This window comes from Podarcis pityusensis (genome assembly GCF_964106645.2).
Source record: "Podarcis pityusensis genome assembly, chromosome: 1".
Classification (NCBI taxonomy): Eukaryota; Metazoa; Chordata; class Lepidosauria; order Squamata; family Lacertidae; genus Podarcis; species Podarcis pityusensis.
In genome coordinates this window covers 89,080,907-89,095,364 of record NC_138028.1, presented here as the reverse complement: position 1 = coordinate 89,095,364, position 14,458 = coordinate 89,080,907, and the positions used below count along the sequence as shown (strand labels likewise).

Here is a 14,458-nt window from a genome sequence, read left to right as displayed (position 1 = left end):
TATCTCTGGGTTATTTGTGGAGCATAGGAATTCGTTCATATTTTTTTTCAAAATATAGTCTGGCCCCCCACATGGTCTGAGGGATGGTAGACCGGCCCATGGCTGAAAAAGGTTGCTGACCCCTGTGTTAGGAGAACCTCCAGAACAATGGGGGGGGGGTGAAAATGTTCAGTCTAGCAAGCAGAAATGTTTGCACTGATGGAACAATTGTTAATACTGCAGTGCTTAATTCCTCCCAGAATTTTTAAGTATATGTGTGAGTCTTTTGTACCACTCAGGATTTTAATAAAAACCAAAGTAGCTCCCACAAAACTGAAGCCTGCCCATCCTTCTGTGCTGCCCATTCCTGACGGATTTCTGGTAAAAGACTCTTGGTCCTTCATAAAGTTAAATGCAACTAGAGTACAGTTCTGGCATTAACAATTAAATCAACAATGGAATTAATCCCCATGAATACATGAGAAGGTGCCGTGTATCAGGAGGCATACAGACACACAAAAAGGGATACTTTTTGTATTATCTAGCTATGGACAATAACCCCACCTTAAATACACAAAAGCAATAGAAGATTATTTCAGCAATCCTTCAGCTTAGATCTGAAAGGTAAGGTAAAGGTTAAAGGGGCCCCTGACCATTAGGTCCAATCGTGACCGACTCTGGGGTTGCGGCGCTCATCTTGCTTTATTGGCTGAGGGAGCCGGCGTACAGCTTCCAGGTCATGTGGCCAGCATGACTAAGCTGCTTCTGGCGAACCAGAGCAGCACACGGAAACACCGTTTACCTTCCCGCCAGAGCGGTACCTATTTATCTACTTGTACTTTGACGTGCTTTCGAACTGCTAGGTTGGCAGGACAATATATCAACTGAGGGATCCCAAGACCTTCAGGGAACTGAACATTGTGGACCATGAGAGCAAAGACCTCAGGATTGTGAGAAAAATGCAAGTGGCATTTTTATATACTCGCTTTCTTACCTTAGGGTTAATCACCAAATTGTATTATTTATTAAATTAATTTACTTTTGTCTCGCTATTCTCTAAGGCAGCTCACAAAAAGCATTAAAAACATATACAGCTTTCAAGAAAAAAAATTTAAAAAATGTTACCATATTAAAAACCACACTGAATCAAAACAACTTTAAACCATTTAAAAATGCAAGAGAAGAAAATATTCAATGCCCACCATTAAAAGACCCTGCTAGAACAGCCAGTTTGAACAAAAATGGTTTTGCTTGCTGGCAACAGGAAAGCAGAAAGGCCATGGAAGGGAGTTCCACAGTTGGGAGCAGCCACCGAGAAGGCCCTGTCAAATGCCCTCACCAAACATGCCTGTGAGGGTGGCAGGTCTGAGAGAAAGTTCTCCCCTTAAGTTATCAAAACTGAGGCAGGCTCATATAGAAATAAATGATCCTTCAGATAGCCTGGACCCAAGACATGAAGGGCTTTGTTGGTCATAACCAGCACTTTGAATTGTGCCTAGAAACAGACCAGTAGCCTGTTATAACAAGGGGTTTCTGTTCTCCCTGTACCTTGTTCCAGGCAGCAATTTGGCCACAGCATCTTGTTTCCACTGAAGTTTCTGAACACTTTCTCATAGCAGCCCCAGACAGAGCACCTCACAGCAATGTTAGTGTTCTCTGGTCTTCAGAACAATTCTGTCTGCAGTTGGAGGGTAGGAAGTGGTGGCCAGAGAGGCAACTCTGCAATCTCAGCCATTACTAGTCTACTCAATCCATAGGCAAAATATATCTAGTTCTGCAAGTGGAATTTTTCTTTTCTCTCCCTAACTGTATGTCAAGAAGTCACTGGCATATACACACACAAAATTCACATATTGTTCCCCTATTATGGTCGTGCCAATTCATTTTTTCCTACAAACTCTGCTTCTGGCTTTTGTGTGTAACGCAGTGGGAGCCAAACAGATAAAAGCCGGCGCATAAAACAATTGGCTGCTCCCTAAGCAAAGCTCCTTTTTCTGCAGATTAAAACAAAGATTAAGTATTTCTTGCCATGTGAATAAGTTTTCTTCTCGCTTCACTGTGTTAAATGCACAATAAGCAGCCCCTAGTCCTCAGTTTCCTCTGCTCCACTGATATAAGCGCAGGATATTTTAGCATACCTACTTCATGTGGATGACAAATCACATTACAAAGCTGACAATTCGATTCTTGATTTTGTGGTGCAGAGGGGCATCTTGTAGCAGAGAAGTGGCTTCTACTCTGCCCTCACACATCTCTGAACTTTTCAAAATGCATTATGCTGAGCGACAAAAGGAACATCCAAAGTTGGTTGTCTTCCTTCAGCACCTCCTTTGAAACTTATATTCGACTTGGGGGAAATTATGGTCCACAAAGTTTTCTACTTATTTAAAATATTTCTTACCCATCCTTTATTGCAAAGCAATGGCAGAATAGGATACACGAAAATTTAAAGCCATATATAATAAAATACAAACATATATATCCCTTAATCTACACAAAATAAAACATAATTCAGACTCAGACATTAATAATCAATCTTCAGCTTTTGGGGCACACGCGCACACACACACACAAAGTAGTTCACATATAGAATCATTAAGACAATAGAAGTATAAAATATAATTAGCTAGAACAGCAACAAGCATGATCCAGGCATTACTTCCAAAATCTCTTATCAGTAGATTGGCCACAAAAGGTTCCTCTGTAACACTTTTGCAGGAGAAATTCAAGCACATAGCACAACTTTGCATTTGTGCCATTAAACATTAAGCACTCTGTCACCTTAGCACAACAATTTGGAAAGTGATGAGGGAAATAAATTGAAAAATGGGGGGTGGGGATGGATGAATGTAAATTAATAATATAAGAAGAAGAAGAAGAAGAAGAAGAAGAAGAAGAAGAAGAAGAAGAAGAAGAAGAAGAAGAAGAAGACCTCCATAAGCAAATCCAGATGAAGGCTCATCATCACATATTTGCCCTGTAAACAAATCAGACCGCTCAATAAAACAGGATATAGTCTAAATACTATGTAAGCTTTAAGCAAGCAAATCAGGATGAATGCTGAATAAACAGATCATTTGGGGGAGCCCTAAGTCTCAATCAAAGGCAGAGTTCACATTCTTTAGTAGTATTTGTTACCTAATTTGGCAATTTGCACCTCATTGATGGTGTACAAATTAATTCACTGCCCATCTTCCCATAATCCCACAGACAGATGCAGGTGACACTTTTCTGCTTCTAGTCCTCATCATAAAATGAGATCTAAAATCCAGGCCCCTCCATTATAAGTTTGTCCAATTAACTCTATGAAGTAAAGAAACATTTCATGGATCTGACACAAGGTTGTTTGCAAAGACACCCCACAATAGAGGGGAAATTGCAGAAGCTATGGAAAATATGAGGACCGTGAGGTCAGAAGCACAAACATTAGAGGGTGGGGAAAGCACATGTCTGTGGCAAGATCATTGTAAACAACCCCTGGTTCATTGCCTAAGTGAAACAGTTGCCAATTTGTAATCCATTATAAGTACAAAGGACACAATGCAAAAAATAAAAATAAAGATCTGTTGTTGTTAAGAAAAATGAAATCATAAACAAATAAAAGAGGAGATAGCTAAGGGATCTCAAAAGCTTGTTGAGCTTGGTCTTATTCCCTCAACATGATCCTCACTTACTTAACATTAAGCTTTACTTTGTGCAAGCAGAGGGGATGCTTTGCTTCCAAAATACTGATTGTGACTGCACCCACACACTAGCATGAACAAACATACTCAGAGCTTGAAAACACATAATGATGCCTAAACCTAGGATTTCTTCCTCTCTTCTGGATCTGGAAGAAACCACTACAAAACACTGAACATGGCCCAGCCACAGTCCTACTGACTTCCGTGGAAAAGCCAACATGCCTGCTCATCTTGCCTACTGAAATGAATGAATCTTTTTTACAAAATACTTAACTTTGATCCAGATCATTCCATATTATCTCTTGCTATGCATTTTCCTTCATAGGTTAAGCAGCATGATTGAAAATCCCATAAAATGTTTGGTAAAAATATCAACTAAAAAGAGCCAAAGGATCCACGTATTACTTCTAGTGCCAACCAGGTGATGCAGTTTTGTTTGTAAATGATCTATGCTGGTACCAAGGTCTATACCTAAGCAGGGCTATATGCATGCTATATTATTTTAGAAACTGTGCATCAAGAAAAGCTGAATGTCTTTATGAACACGTTGCATGTACACACGCATTTTCATACATAAATGAAATAAGTAATAGAAGTGGGAACCCAGGACAGAGGATGCCCTCCATGAGCCTTTCTTCAATGAAATTGGGCCAGGTCCAGTCTCACTCTCTTCACAATTCCTTCTATGCTCCAGGGAGCAATGTGTGTGCACTTTCTCTGCTACAGACAGGGATGCTCTCTAGTGGCATGAGAGTACCACACAGATGCATCTCTCACCTGCAGTGGCTTCTGAACTTTTATTAGTGGCCGGGAGAGGGGATGTTCTGAGCCCCTATTTTTCTGCAGAGGCTGGGTATGGAACCCCCTTCCCCCCACTCTTCATCTGCTCCATGTTTTTCACTACTTCCTCTCCAAGATTTCCTCATATGGGCTCAGGATTTGGTGTGTGGTTTACACAAAATTGATTTAGCAGGTTTTATTTAGATTTATGGAGAAAGGTGGATGAGGGTGGCGCTGTGGGTTAAACCACAGAACCTAGGACTTGCTGATCAGAAGGTCGGTGGTTCGAATCCCCACGACGGGGTGAGCTCCCGTTGTTCGGTCCCTGCTCCTGCCAACCTAGCAGTTCAAAAGCACATCAAAGTGCAAGTAGATAAATAGGTACCGCTTAGTCATGCTGGCCACATGACCTGGAAGCTATATGCCAGCTCCCTCGGCCAGTAAAGTGAGATGAGCGCCACAACCCCAGATTCTGCCACGAGTGGACCTAATGGTCAGGGGTCCCTTTACCTTGACCTTTATGGAGAAAGGTACAGATCTAGTCACTCTCACCCAACTCCTTCCACAACGAACAGTTCTGAACAGGCACAATCTGGGCATGACTTGCAAGCCGATTTTAAAATCTGTCAATTTCATGTATAGTTTGGCATTTTTATTTTGTCTTGTCTTCCTTTTTCAAAGTCTACTTTTCAATGAATATTTTATACAATTATTTTACGTGAGCCACACAATCATTTTTTTTATTTCAGTGGCAACGTGCGCAGCAAGCATACGCTTTGAGCCCTGCCCCTGACACCATGTCCTCTTTCAACAATTGCACAGTTGTCTGTGAAGAAAGACCATCCTGCTCACAAGTCGGGACTCTGCAGCTGTCACTTGCGCTGGTAAGAAGCCATGGGAGAAACAGCAACAGAAAAGCAGCTAATGAGAACACATCAGCAGAGCCAACCCTACCATTAGACAGAGTGAAGCCTCCTCCAAAATCGGGCAGCTGATTTTGGGTGTCCTGAAAGGACAGCAAAATGCCATTTATTTTTTATTATTCTATTTTTACCAGCAGGGAGGAGGAGAGGCACTTGTGGGATGTTCTATCCTAGGTATCAAAATAACTTGGGCCAGGCCTGTATGGCATTATTATCATCAGGGCTTTGGGTGGAAATTATGACATTTTGCAATCCAAGTCTGATGCAGTAGCATTCTAGAACTTTACATCTGGAATGTAATACTCTAGCATTCTAGAACATTACAAGAAGGACACTATGTAATACCCTAGCAATCTAGCGTATTAAAACAAGGAAAGCAGGGCAGGGATTTACAAAGGGTTTATTTCAGGATACAAATAATCACCCTGAACAAACATGCATTAAACTCACTGTCTCATTATTTATAATGTTTGTGGAATGAATCATAGACAAGTCATAGTGAATCTAGAAGTTCACTGGGAAGTGCTAAACAGTTTTAAAGACCTAAAGATCTGTGGATTTTCAGATAACTGGGTGAACACTGACAATGAGCAAGTTTTCTAAACGTGCCACATGTTTAGTCAGTGGGCAGGGGAGAAAGAGCTCTGTGGCACTGAGGCACAAATCAGTTGTGGCAAGTGGGGAGGCCCAAAGCCTGTCCTAGTCAGGCAATCCTCTCAGGAGTAACTGGAGGTATCCCAGAGGGAGGCGTAGGCATGGGCGGTCCCCCTCCCCCAGCTTACCAAAAGCTCCAGGTGTACTGGAGTTGCTGGATCAGGCCTCTGCGGGTCCCCCAAAACCTCCTCTGCCTGGGCTGCTGCTAAATTCAAGGAAATTCCAGGCCCCCTTGCACAGGTGGCTTGGGTAATAATAATAATAATAATAATAATAATAATAATTTATTTATACCCCACCCATCTGGCTGGGTTTCCCCAGCCACTCTGGGCGGCTTCCAGCAGAATATTAAAATACAATGATTCATCCAGTATTAAAAGCTTCCCTAAACAGGGCTGCCTTCAGATGTCTTCTAAAAGTCCAATAGTTGTTTATTTCTTTGACATCTGGTGGGAGGGCGTTCCACAGGGCAGGCGCCACTACCGAGAAGGCCCTCTGCCTGGTTTCCTGTAACCTCACTTCTTGCCTACAGACAGCCACCCAATCTTAAACAACTCCTAACCCACAATAATACTACAACCAGACTTAACACGGACACTGGCACCAGAGCCTGCAATAAACCCAGATGCCAACTTTGCTGCCACATACACCCGGACAACACCATTACTGGCCCCAACAACATCACACATACCATCTCGGGACTATTCAATTGCTCATCATCTAACATTGTGTATGGCATCAAATGCCAACAGTGTCCTTCAGCTCTCTATATTGGACAAACAGGCCAAACCTTACGCCAAAGAATAAATGGACATAAATCTGACATCAAGAATCACAAAACAGAGAAACCAGTAGGAGAACACTTTAATCTCCCAGGACATTCTATACAAGATCTCAAAGTAGCTGTTTTACTACAAAGGAATTTCAGAAATAGACTGGAAAGAGAAGCTGCTGAATTGCAACTCATTACCAAACTTAAAACCATGGAGAAACCTGGTTTGAACAAAGACATTGGATTCTTATCCCATTATACATGACTAAGCCATTTCTCACCTTCTCACCCCTTGCCTTTTCCTGTAAGACCCATTACAGTCGTTAAGAGTCGTCAGCAGGCTCATCCCAGCTATCTGCCAATCTCCCATTCCCACCACCCTTCTGAGTAATACCCCTCCCCACCTTCTCACTATATAGAAGGATCTGGCAACTTCTGTTTCAGTGTATCTGAAGAAGTGTGCTTGCACACGAAAGCTCATACCAAGAACTAACTTAGTTGGTCTTAAAGGTGCTACTGGAAGGATTTTTTTTTATTCTCACTTCTCGCAGTGAGGGAACCGCCAAAAGGCCCTTGGTGCAGGATCTCAGTGTCTGGGCAGAACACTGGTTCCCCACACAGATCCCTCTGACGAGTTAGCAGAAAGCTCCATCTCCCAGAAAAGGCTCTCCTCCTGAAAAGTGGGCCCATTCTGCCATGTTTCAGCCTTTTCCTAGGCTTCCCTCCCAAGCACAGAAGTCCAAGACTTCCAAAGGGCTGTAGGCCCAGGCGAGGGAAAGGGTCTAGAAAGAAAAATGGATCTGAGAGGAAGAGAGAGAGAGAGAGAGAGAGAGAGAGAGAGAGAGAGAGAGAGAGAGAACGAAAACCTTGTACGGAAAGCAGAAGGGAGCTGAAAGAGGATCTAGTAAGCAAAGACAAAGCAAGAGAACAGAAGGGGGAATCCCTTCCAATATGGCGTTTTCGCCTTTTTCTTTTACCATGCCTAGAGCAGGCGAGAAACCTCTTACCAATGATGAAGGCAGGAAATAGAAATGGAGTTGGGGGGGTGTCTTGCCCCCAATGTATTCCTCAAAATCTTAACTTCCTGCCAGTGGTGAGAGGGGCGGAGACAGCCCACATCATGGATCCCAATTCTCCCCTACAGGAGAACAGATGCATTCCCCCCACAGATGTACACAGATCAGTGAAGACTGATTGTGGTGGTGCATTTCCCAGTGATGCTTATCTTCTATTAATGATCTTCTGACTGAGGAATGAGGAATCTTCTCACTGGGAGAAAGACCATAGCACACTGGAGGATGTCCTGCATGCAAAAGGTTCCAGGGTCAATCCTTGATATTTCTCAGTAGGACTAGGAAAGACTCCAGGTTCAAACCCAGGAAAGATCCTAACGATCTAGCTCAGTGTAATCATCTTGGTATGTAACAATATCTGCAAGATTGCTCTGCAACTAAATTGACACAGATTTTAAGTCTGCTTTTGTCAAGGAGATCAATGATACCCATGGGGTGGGATCCAGCATTGCCTTTCAGGGAGTGGACTGAGATCCAAGAGAGGAGCCCACTGCAGGAAGGGGAGAAGTGATCTTAACAAATTTATCCTCCCACAGCAACACTTCTGGCACTATTCTGGCGGTTCCTCCAGAGTAGTTTTCCAGGATGCACTGACACCAACAGCAGAAGATTTCCATTTTGTGCCATGCATACTTTTTTCACGATTGCGTTTCCCATAATTCACATTTCCCTTGTGTCACATTGCCTGCAAAATGCAGGCATCCATTGCAGGCAGCCTTGGGTTCCCACAAGGTTCTTGACTAACCATCTGTGAATTACTGATAGTGGACACCTGTCTACAGGATAAATATAGCAGAGACATCTAACATATGTTACACAGATCACTTTAATAATGGGGGGAAAACCACCTACCACCTGTCAGAAATCTTTACTCACAGTTACCCTGAGCCTGCACCCAGAGGCTTTATTGTCTTATTCCCAAAACACACAACAACGTTATGTTTCATATCTCTAGCCATTAAAGAGAGAGCGATAGAGAGAGCACCAGAAATAAGTCCATGACTTTGTTTGGGAAAGTCCAAACAGGGCATCCACTCCAAAAGCACTGTTGCCACAGTATATGAAGGCTGAATCCCAAAATCCTGTTTCCAGTACCAGAGTTCACAGCTTCCAGGGGTCCCCACCCCCACCTCGATACTGCAGTTACCTGGTAAGGGTCATGTTCATTCAGTAGTATGTGCATGTCCTTGCATCCTCACCACTGAATAAGTAGGGACAGCAAGTTAAGATTGATTTTTAAATGATGAATTAAGCACAAACCCACGCACACTGCTTTTCAACCATAAACAGCACTATGGACTCCCATATTTGGCACTTGGCTGGGAGGATTTGCTCCCTGCTAACGTCAGCCTTAGGAAAACTATTGTCGGGTTTGTCACATGGCCACCTGACTGTATCAGCCACAGATTCCAGGGAAGCAGCTGTTTAGTCAATAGGAAGAAGACAAGTTGCAAGGCAGGGCAAGTTGCTCCTTCTTTGTGTTCTAGTTACAAAATGAAGCAGTGCCCGCTCCTCCCATCTTTTCCACCCAAGGGTTGGTCAGGTTGGGACCCACCAAGGGGGCAGGCCCAGGGAGGTACAAAAATCATGCCTCTCCACTCTGCCTCAGGGTGGCTAGAAGCCCACCAGCCCATCCATACACTCCCTGGGCCATTCCTCTGCTGCTTTGTGTGGCCGGGCGAGGCACTCAGTCTCCTCTGGGCAGACGAATCCGGTGACTGGCATGGGCTGTTGCAGAAGCCCTGTGGAGGCTCCTCCCCAGTCAGCTGGCACAAAGGACAGAGGGGCACTGATAATGGGGTGCCAATACAGCTCCTTGCCAAGGGTCATGGGAGTTTAGGTAGGTAAGCCTCTGTTTCCATCACCATGTCATTTTCCTGGTAAGGTTTTCTTTTTTTGAATCCATCCCCTTTAGTCATACTAATATTGGTTCTGAAAGGCTAATAGGATGCATGCACAATTTCTTTATTTGTGGCAGGCTAATTGAGACCACAGGCTACATACTTCTAAAATATGGGGTATCATTTGGGAGATATGGAGAATCCAGCCTTGCTGCAAAGCACAGGGTGAAGTTCCTTCTCCCTATCCAAATATTGTTTTTTTTAAGTAAATAAAAAAAAATAGCTTCTCTTTCTAATTTGTGTCTAATTCTAGTAATTTTGTTAAGAAAGAGAAACTTCTGGTAATTTGAATTTTTAAAAGATATTTTGGCTTTGGTATGATACTGTAACAGAAAATGCTACATATTATCCATTTCAGAAGTCAGAGTTCTTTCTAACAACAACAAAGTTACATTTTGTGTGTTTAAACTGTAAATTATGTTACCCTTGAAATAAGCCACTCACAGAAAGAATTCACTTAAGTGTGACACTATGTAATGTCTTACAACTATAAAAGCCAGAACAATAAAAAAGCAACAATAATAACAGCCAGTTGTCTATTGAATAAAGATTTTAGAAAAGCTCTTCTTCAGGCTATGCAGGCTATGGACTTAAACTGTGGTGATAATTGTCCCCTAAGAAAGAAAGAAAGAAAGAAAGGGAATTGCGTATTTGAACAGGAGAAAGGGGACAAGTAAAATAAGACAGAATGCTATCCCCTTGCTTGATCCAGATAAAATTTCTCCACGGCAAATCATGAAATATTTGCTCCAAACTGCTCCGGAGCAGTGCAGCAGCCATGTCTTGCTTTCTGAGCGTAAGGTGACACTTTGCGCTGCATAGCAACTTGCCACACAGGCAAAAGGGCTCTGCTGTAAATAGACCTACCTCATTTAGAAACTTTACCCCAACCATCATCAGCTAGGCAAGGCTGAAATAGAACCTCCCCTCCTACGCCTGGATTCTCGCACATTGGGCCAAGCCCCCTTGCAGAGGGGCAGGTGTGCAAGACACCTCCAAAGGAAGGTGTCAAGATTGCTGGAGGTCTTGCAACCACAGGGGTCAAAAGTCAAGCACCAGCTGATGGAGGCTCCCTCTCTAGGTTTTGAGTATGTGCTTCTTTCCCCTCTGGTCCTCTTCTAGAAAATGAAGTCCTGATCCCAGTAGTATCAGGGCAGAGTTAGTGACTGGAAGAGAGAGATGGAACCTGGAGTGGGAACTCAGCAAGCAATCTGCTTCTGCTTGTTGTCTCCCTCCTAGCCCTAGAAAACTTCCCTCCTGCCTTCCTGCCAGGACTGGCTCCTTTAACCACCCTAACCTGGAGTTCCTCTAAGAAAGAGGACACTTTCAACACTGGACCACCCCCAGGGGCACATGGAGAATCCCTGCACGGTCAGGTACTGAAAAGGTAACTGGTGCTTGATGTGATGGGGAAGGCACAGGAGGTCCCAAAGCAGACCAAGCTTAGAAGGTTGGCAAGCAACAAAATGCTGGGGGCAAAGAGAGAGAAACATTGTCCCAGTGGTCAGGCAGAAAGTGCAATAGTAAGAGAAATTGTTCTAGATGCTTACTTCATCCTCCAGCGACTTAATCCTAAAGTGTGTGGAATGAGGCTACTATGGTGAAAAAATGCCATCCGGCAAGTACAAGGGATCACTTTTGGAATTATGTTTTCCATGGGCTTGCTGGGATAGCTCATTCAGTAGAGCCTGAAACGCTTAATCTCAGGATCGCTGGGCAAAAGATTTCTGCATTGCTGGGGGTCGGAACAGATGACCCTGGGGTCCCTTCCAGCTCTATAGATCTATGATACTATGTTGGAATAGGCCCACAGGTGCGAAGCAGCAATCCCACAGAAAAGCAATAATAATGAGCTTCGGGGGTTGCTGTTGCTGTGGGGAAGGCAGTCTGGCAGCAGGCCAGTCAGACCCTGAGCAAGAAGGCAAGCGAAAGGCAATCTGTGTCTCCAAACCCAGCGAGTAATCCGGTAAAGAAGCGTGGCGCGCAGCAGCACTTCCTCCGCCTCTCCACGCCTTATGCAGCACGCCTGCGGTCTCTTCCACACGACCAGAGAGAGGGGGGGGGCAGAGGCTTTCATCTCCCCCAATCCTAGCCGCCTCTGATGGCACCTGACCCACGCAGAGCCCTCTGTGTGTCTCTCTCGGATGGAACTGCAGGCAGGCAGCCCTAATCTCCCGCCGAGCCACTCCAGAAAGCCGCTTTCGACACAAGCCCGCTCTCGCAGCAGCCTGACCTATGCGCGCCTGTCAATCGGGAAAAGTGGCCACAGCAAAGCGGCGGGGGGGGGATAGAGAGACAGGAGTGGATTAGGGGAGAAGAGCCAGCCAGATCCAAGGCCAGCCACAGCGCCCGCCTGCCTTGCTCTTCCCCCCGCATGCGTTCAAGAGAGAGGGAGATGGAGAGACTGCGAGAGCTGCCCACGGGGACAGCAGGGAGATCTCCAAGCACAGAGGGGGGGGGGCTGGGGAATCCGGGCTGAGCTCTCCGTGTTCTGTTAGGCAGGCAGAAGAGGAAACGGCCCACTGCTGTCCTTGCCCTTTGCAGGTGAAGGAGCTGCATCTGAAGCATCTTAACCTGGGGGAGGCGGGGGGGGGGGAGGCGGACATCTCACGCGTGCGTAAAGGGAGGAATCTCGTCCACATCTCCTCTGACGTTGCAGAGCGGATTTCCAACTCCCCGGGACCCCCCCCCCCCATTTCCTTTCCCTATTCGAGGTGGGTTTTAACCCTGTGCGGTCTTTGGGACGCGAAGCCTCTCCCAACACAAATGCATCTTATTGCAGGCGTAAAGTGGGCGCCATGGACCCCCGCCAGGGGGCAACCGCAAAGCGCGCCCTTCCCTATCGAGAGCCAGTCGATCCGTCCGCCCAGAATCCCATCCCAAGGCCTCGCCATCTCGTCCGGGCTTCGGGCCAAACCCCCGGTAGTGGCGGTGGGTTTTCTCGTGCTTTCCTTCGCTGACCTTCGCCGCTAAAAATAGCAGCGGTGTGTCCGCACGCACATCGCGCGTCGCTTTCGCCCTATAGCAGACCTGTCCCGCTTGCAGCGCTGGAAAGGAAGCGGATCGAGGCTGAGGGACACCTTACAGACACGCCAATATAGGAGAGATTACGGGGTTGGGAGAGAACAGAGGGACATCATCCCATGGAGAGGTCGAGTTTCCCTTCCATCCCATACGCCATAATGCCTTTGCCCCTAATAACCTTCCCCTCGGCTTCACCAACTGGGCAGAGTCTCCAAAATAAGCCGAGCCACCATCCTACACCCTTTGCCGATCTCTCTCTCTCCACCCCTCTTCCCACGACCCAGGCCAGGGGTGCCAACTTGAATAAAATATTCGGGGGGGGGAGGTAAGCAGCGCCCCACATAATCGATTACAAGACACGGCACACGCACACCATTTGAATGGCAATGGCCATCAACTTGGGGGGCAGCCCCCTCAAATATTTTAGGAGGGGCAGAAGGGTCCTCGGCTCGTAGGAGTTGTCTGCTATCCCAGGCCCCATGTTGCGCTTCTGAGGCTGTGATTTGAAGCCCTCGTGTTGAAGGCAGCCGGACTTCCACTTCCGAAGCAGCCTACGAGCCAGGAGCGAAGACTGCATTGCCCTGCTCCGCGCGCTCCTCTCCTTCCCAAGCCCACCCCGGAGGGTCTCGCAGCGTGGGCACCCCAAAAAAGTAGCGCGGGGGTGACGGGCAAGGAGGAGACGTGGCCGAGCTGTCAAGGCGCACCAGGGATCCTCCGAAGGGACAGCACTTCCAGGAGACCAGGGGAGAGAAGGACGCCCCACTGAATTGCATTGCGCCACTCTCGCCAAGGCGCAGCCGCCCACCCTGCTCCTTGTACTGTCGACCCTTTTCCCTCTCCCCGCACCCATGAAGCCCCATCAGCGCCCCGGGGAACCGCAGACGCGACGCCCGGCTCGCCGGCCCAGCCCCTTGCCTTTTCCGCCCCGCGCTCTCCCCATACCTTCTCCTGGGCCCGGGTGAGCTTCTTCTGCATATTGCTGGCGATTTTCCCTGCGGTGACTCCCTTGCCCATCTCAGCCATCTTGCTGTCCTTTTAAAAATATATGTAGATGTCTTAAAGCTGTGCGGTGGTGGTGGTTAAATTGATCAGACCCGGAGGAAGAGGGGAAAGAGCAGGAGCGAAACAATGGCCATAGCCCTCTTCAAGAGCCGGGGACCCGCAGGATACAGCCTTTTAAAGAGACAGTGCAGCCCAGGCGCGGCGGCCTCTTAAAGGGACAGCGCGCCCTGCTCGGGAGCAGGACGAGGACGGGAGCCTAGCGAGAGCAAACGAAGAAGCAATCAACTTAAGCTTAGGAGCCAATAAACGTAGGCTAAGCATGGAGGAGAAGCCTATGGGCATCGTGATTTGAAAAATAAATAGATGTACAATGATTATTGCCCCATTTGCTTTCTGCAAGGATGAGGGTTAAGTCACATGGTTTCACCTTTTTCGGCAACTTTTTAATTTTTGCTGTGTTCAAAGATAGAAACGCACGATGCATGAATGTCAAGTCTTTGATTCCTCTGGGTGCTGCAGTTTTACGATGAAATCCCAGTGGCCCTCATCATCTTTGAACTTTATCAAATATCCTGCGTTTTTATTATTCTCCTCTTCCCCTAGAGCAATGTGCATTTCTCTGGCTGAAATTAAATGCACCTGCCGCTTGGCAGACTTCTTAAAAGGA

General features: G+C 46.3%; 1 protein-coding gene across 16 annotated transcripts in view; it reads right to left on the bottom strand.

Moving 5' to 3' along the window:
* The window catches only part of BIN1 (bridging integrator 1), a 116,277-nt gene extending 102,305 nt beyond the window's left edge, over positions 1 to 13,972 (bottom strand). For 4 of the 16 annotated variants that reach the window (XM_081007181.1, XM_081007184.1, XM_081007183.1 and 1 more), the window contains exon 1: positions 13,732 to 13,970. In XM_081007181.1, coding sequence (XP_080863307.1) covers positions 13,732 to 13,812 — 81 coding nt within the window. In that variant the 5' untranslated portion in view covers positions 13,813 to 13,970. Of the gene's footprint in view, positions 1 to 13,731 lie in introns of all 16 variants that reach the window. The other 12 variants (XM_081007171.1, XM_081007179.1, XM_081007186.1 and 9 more) reach the window with 6 other exon arrangements.
* Between the last annotated feature and the right edge of the window lie 486 nt (positions 13,973 to 14,458).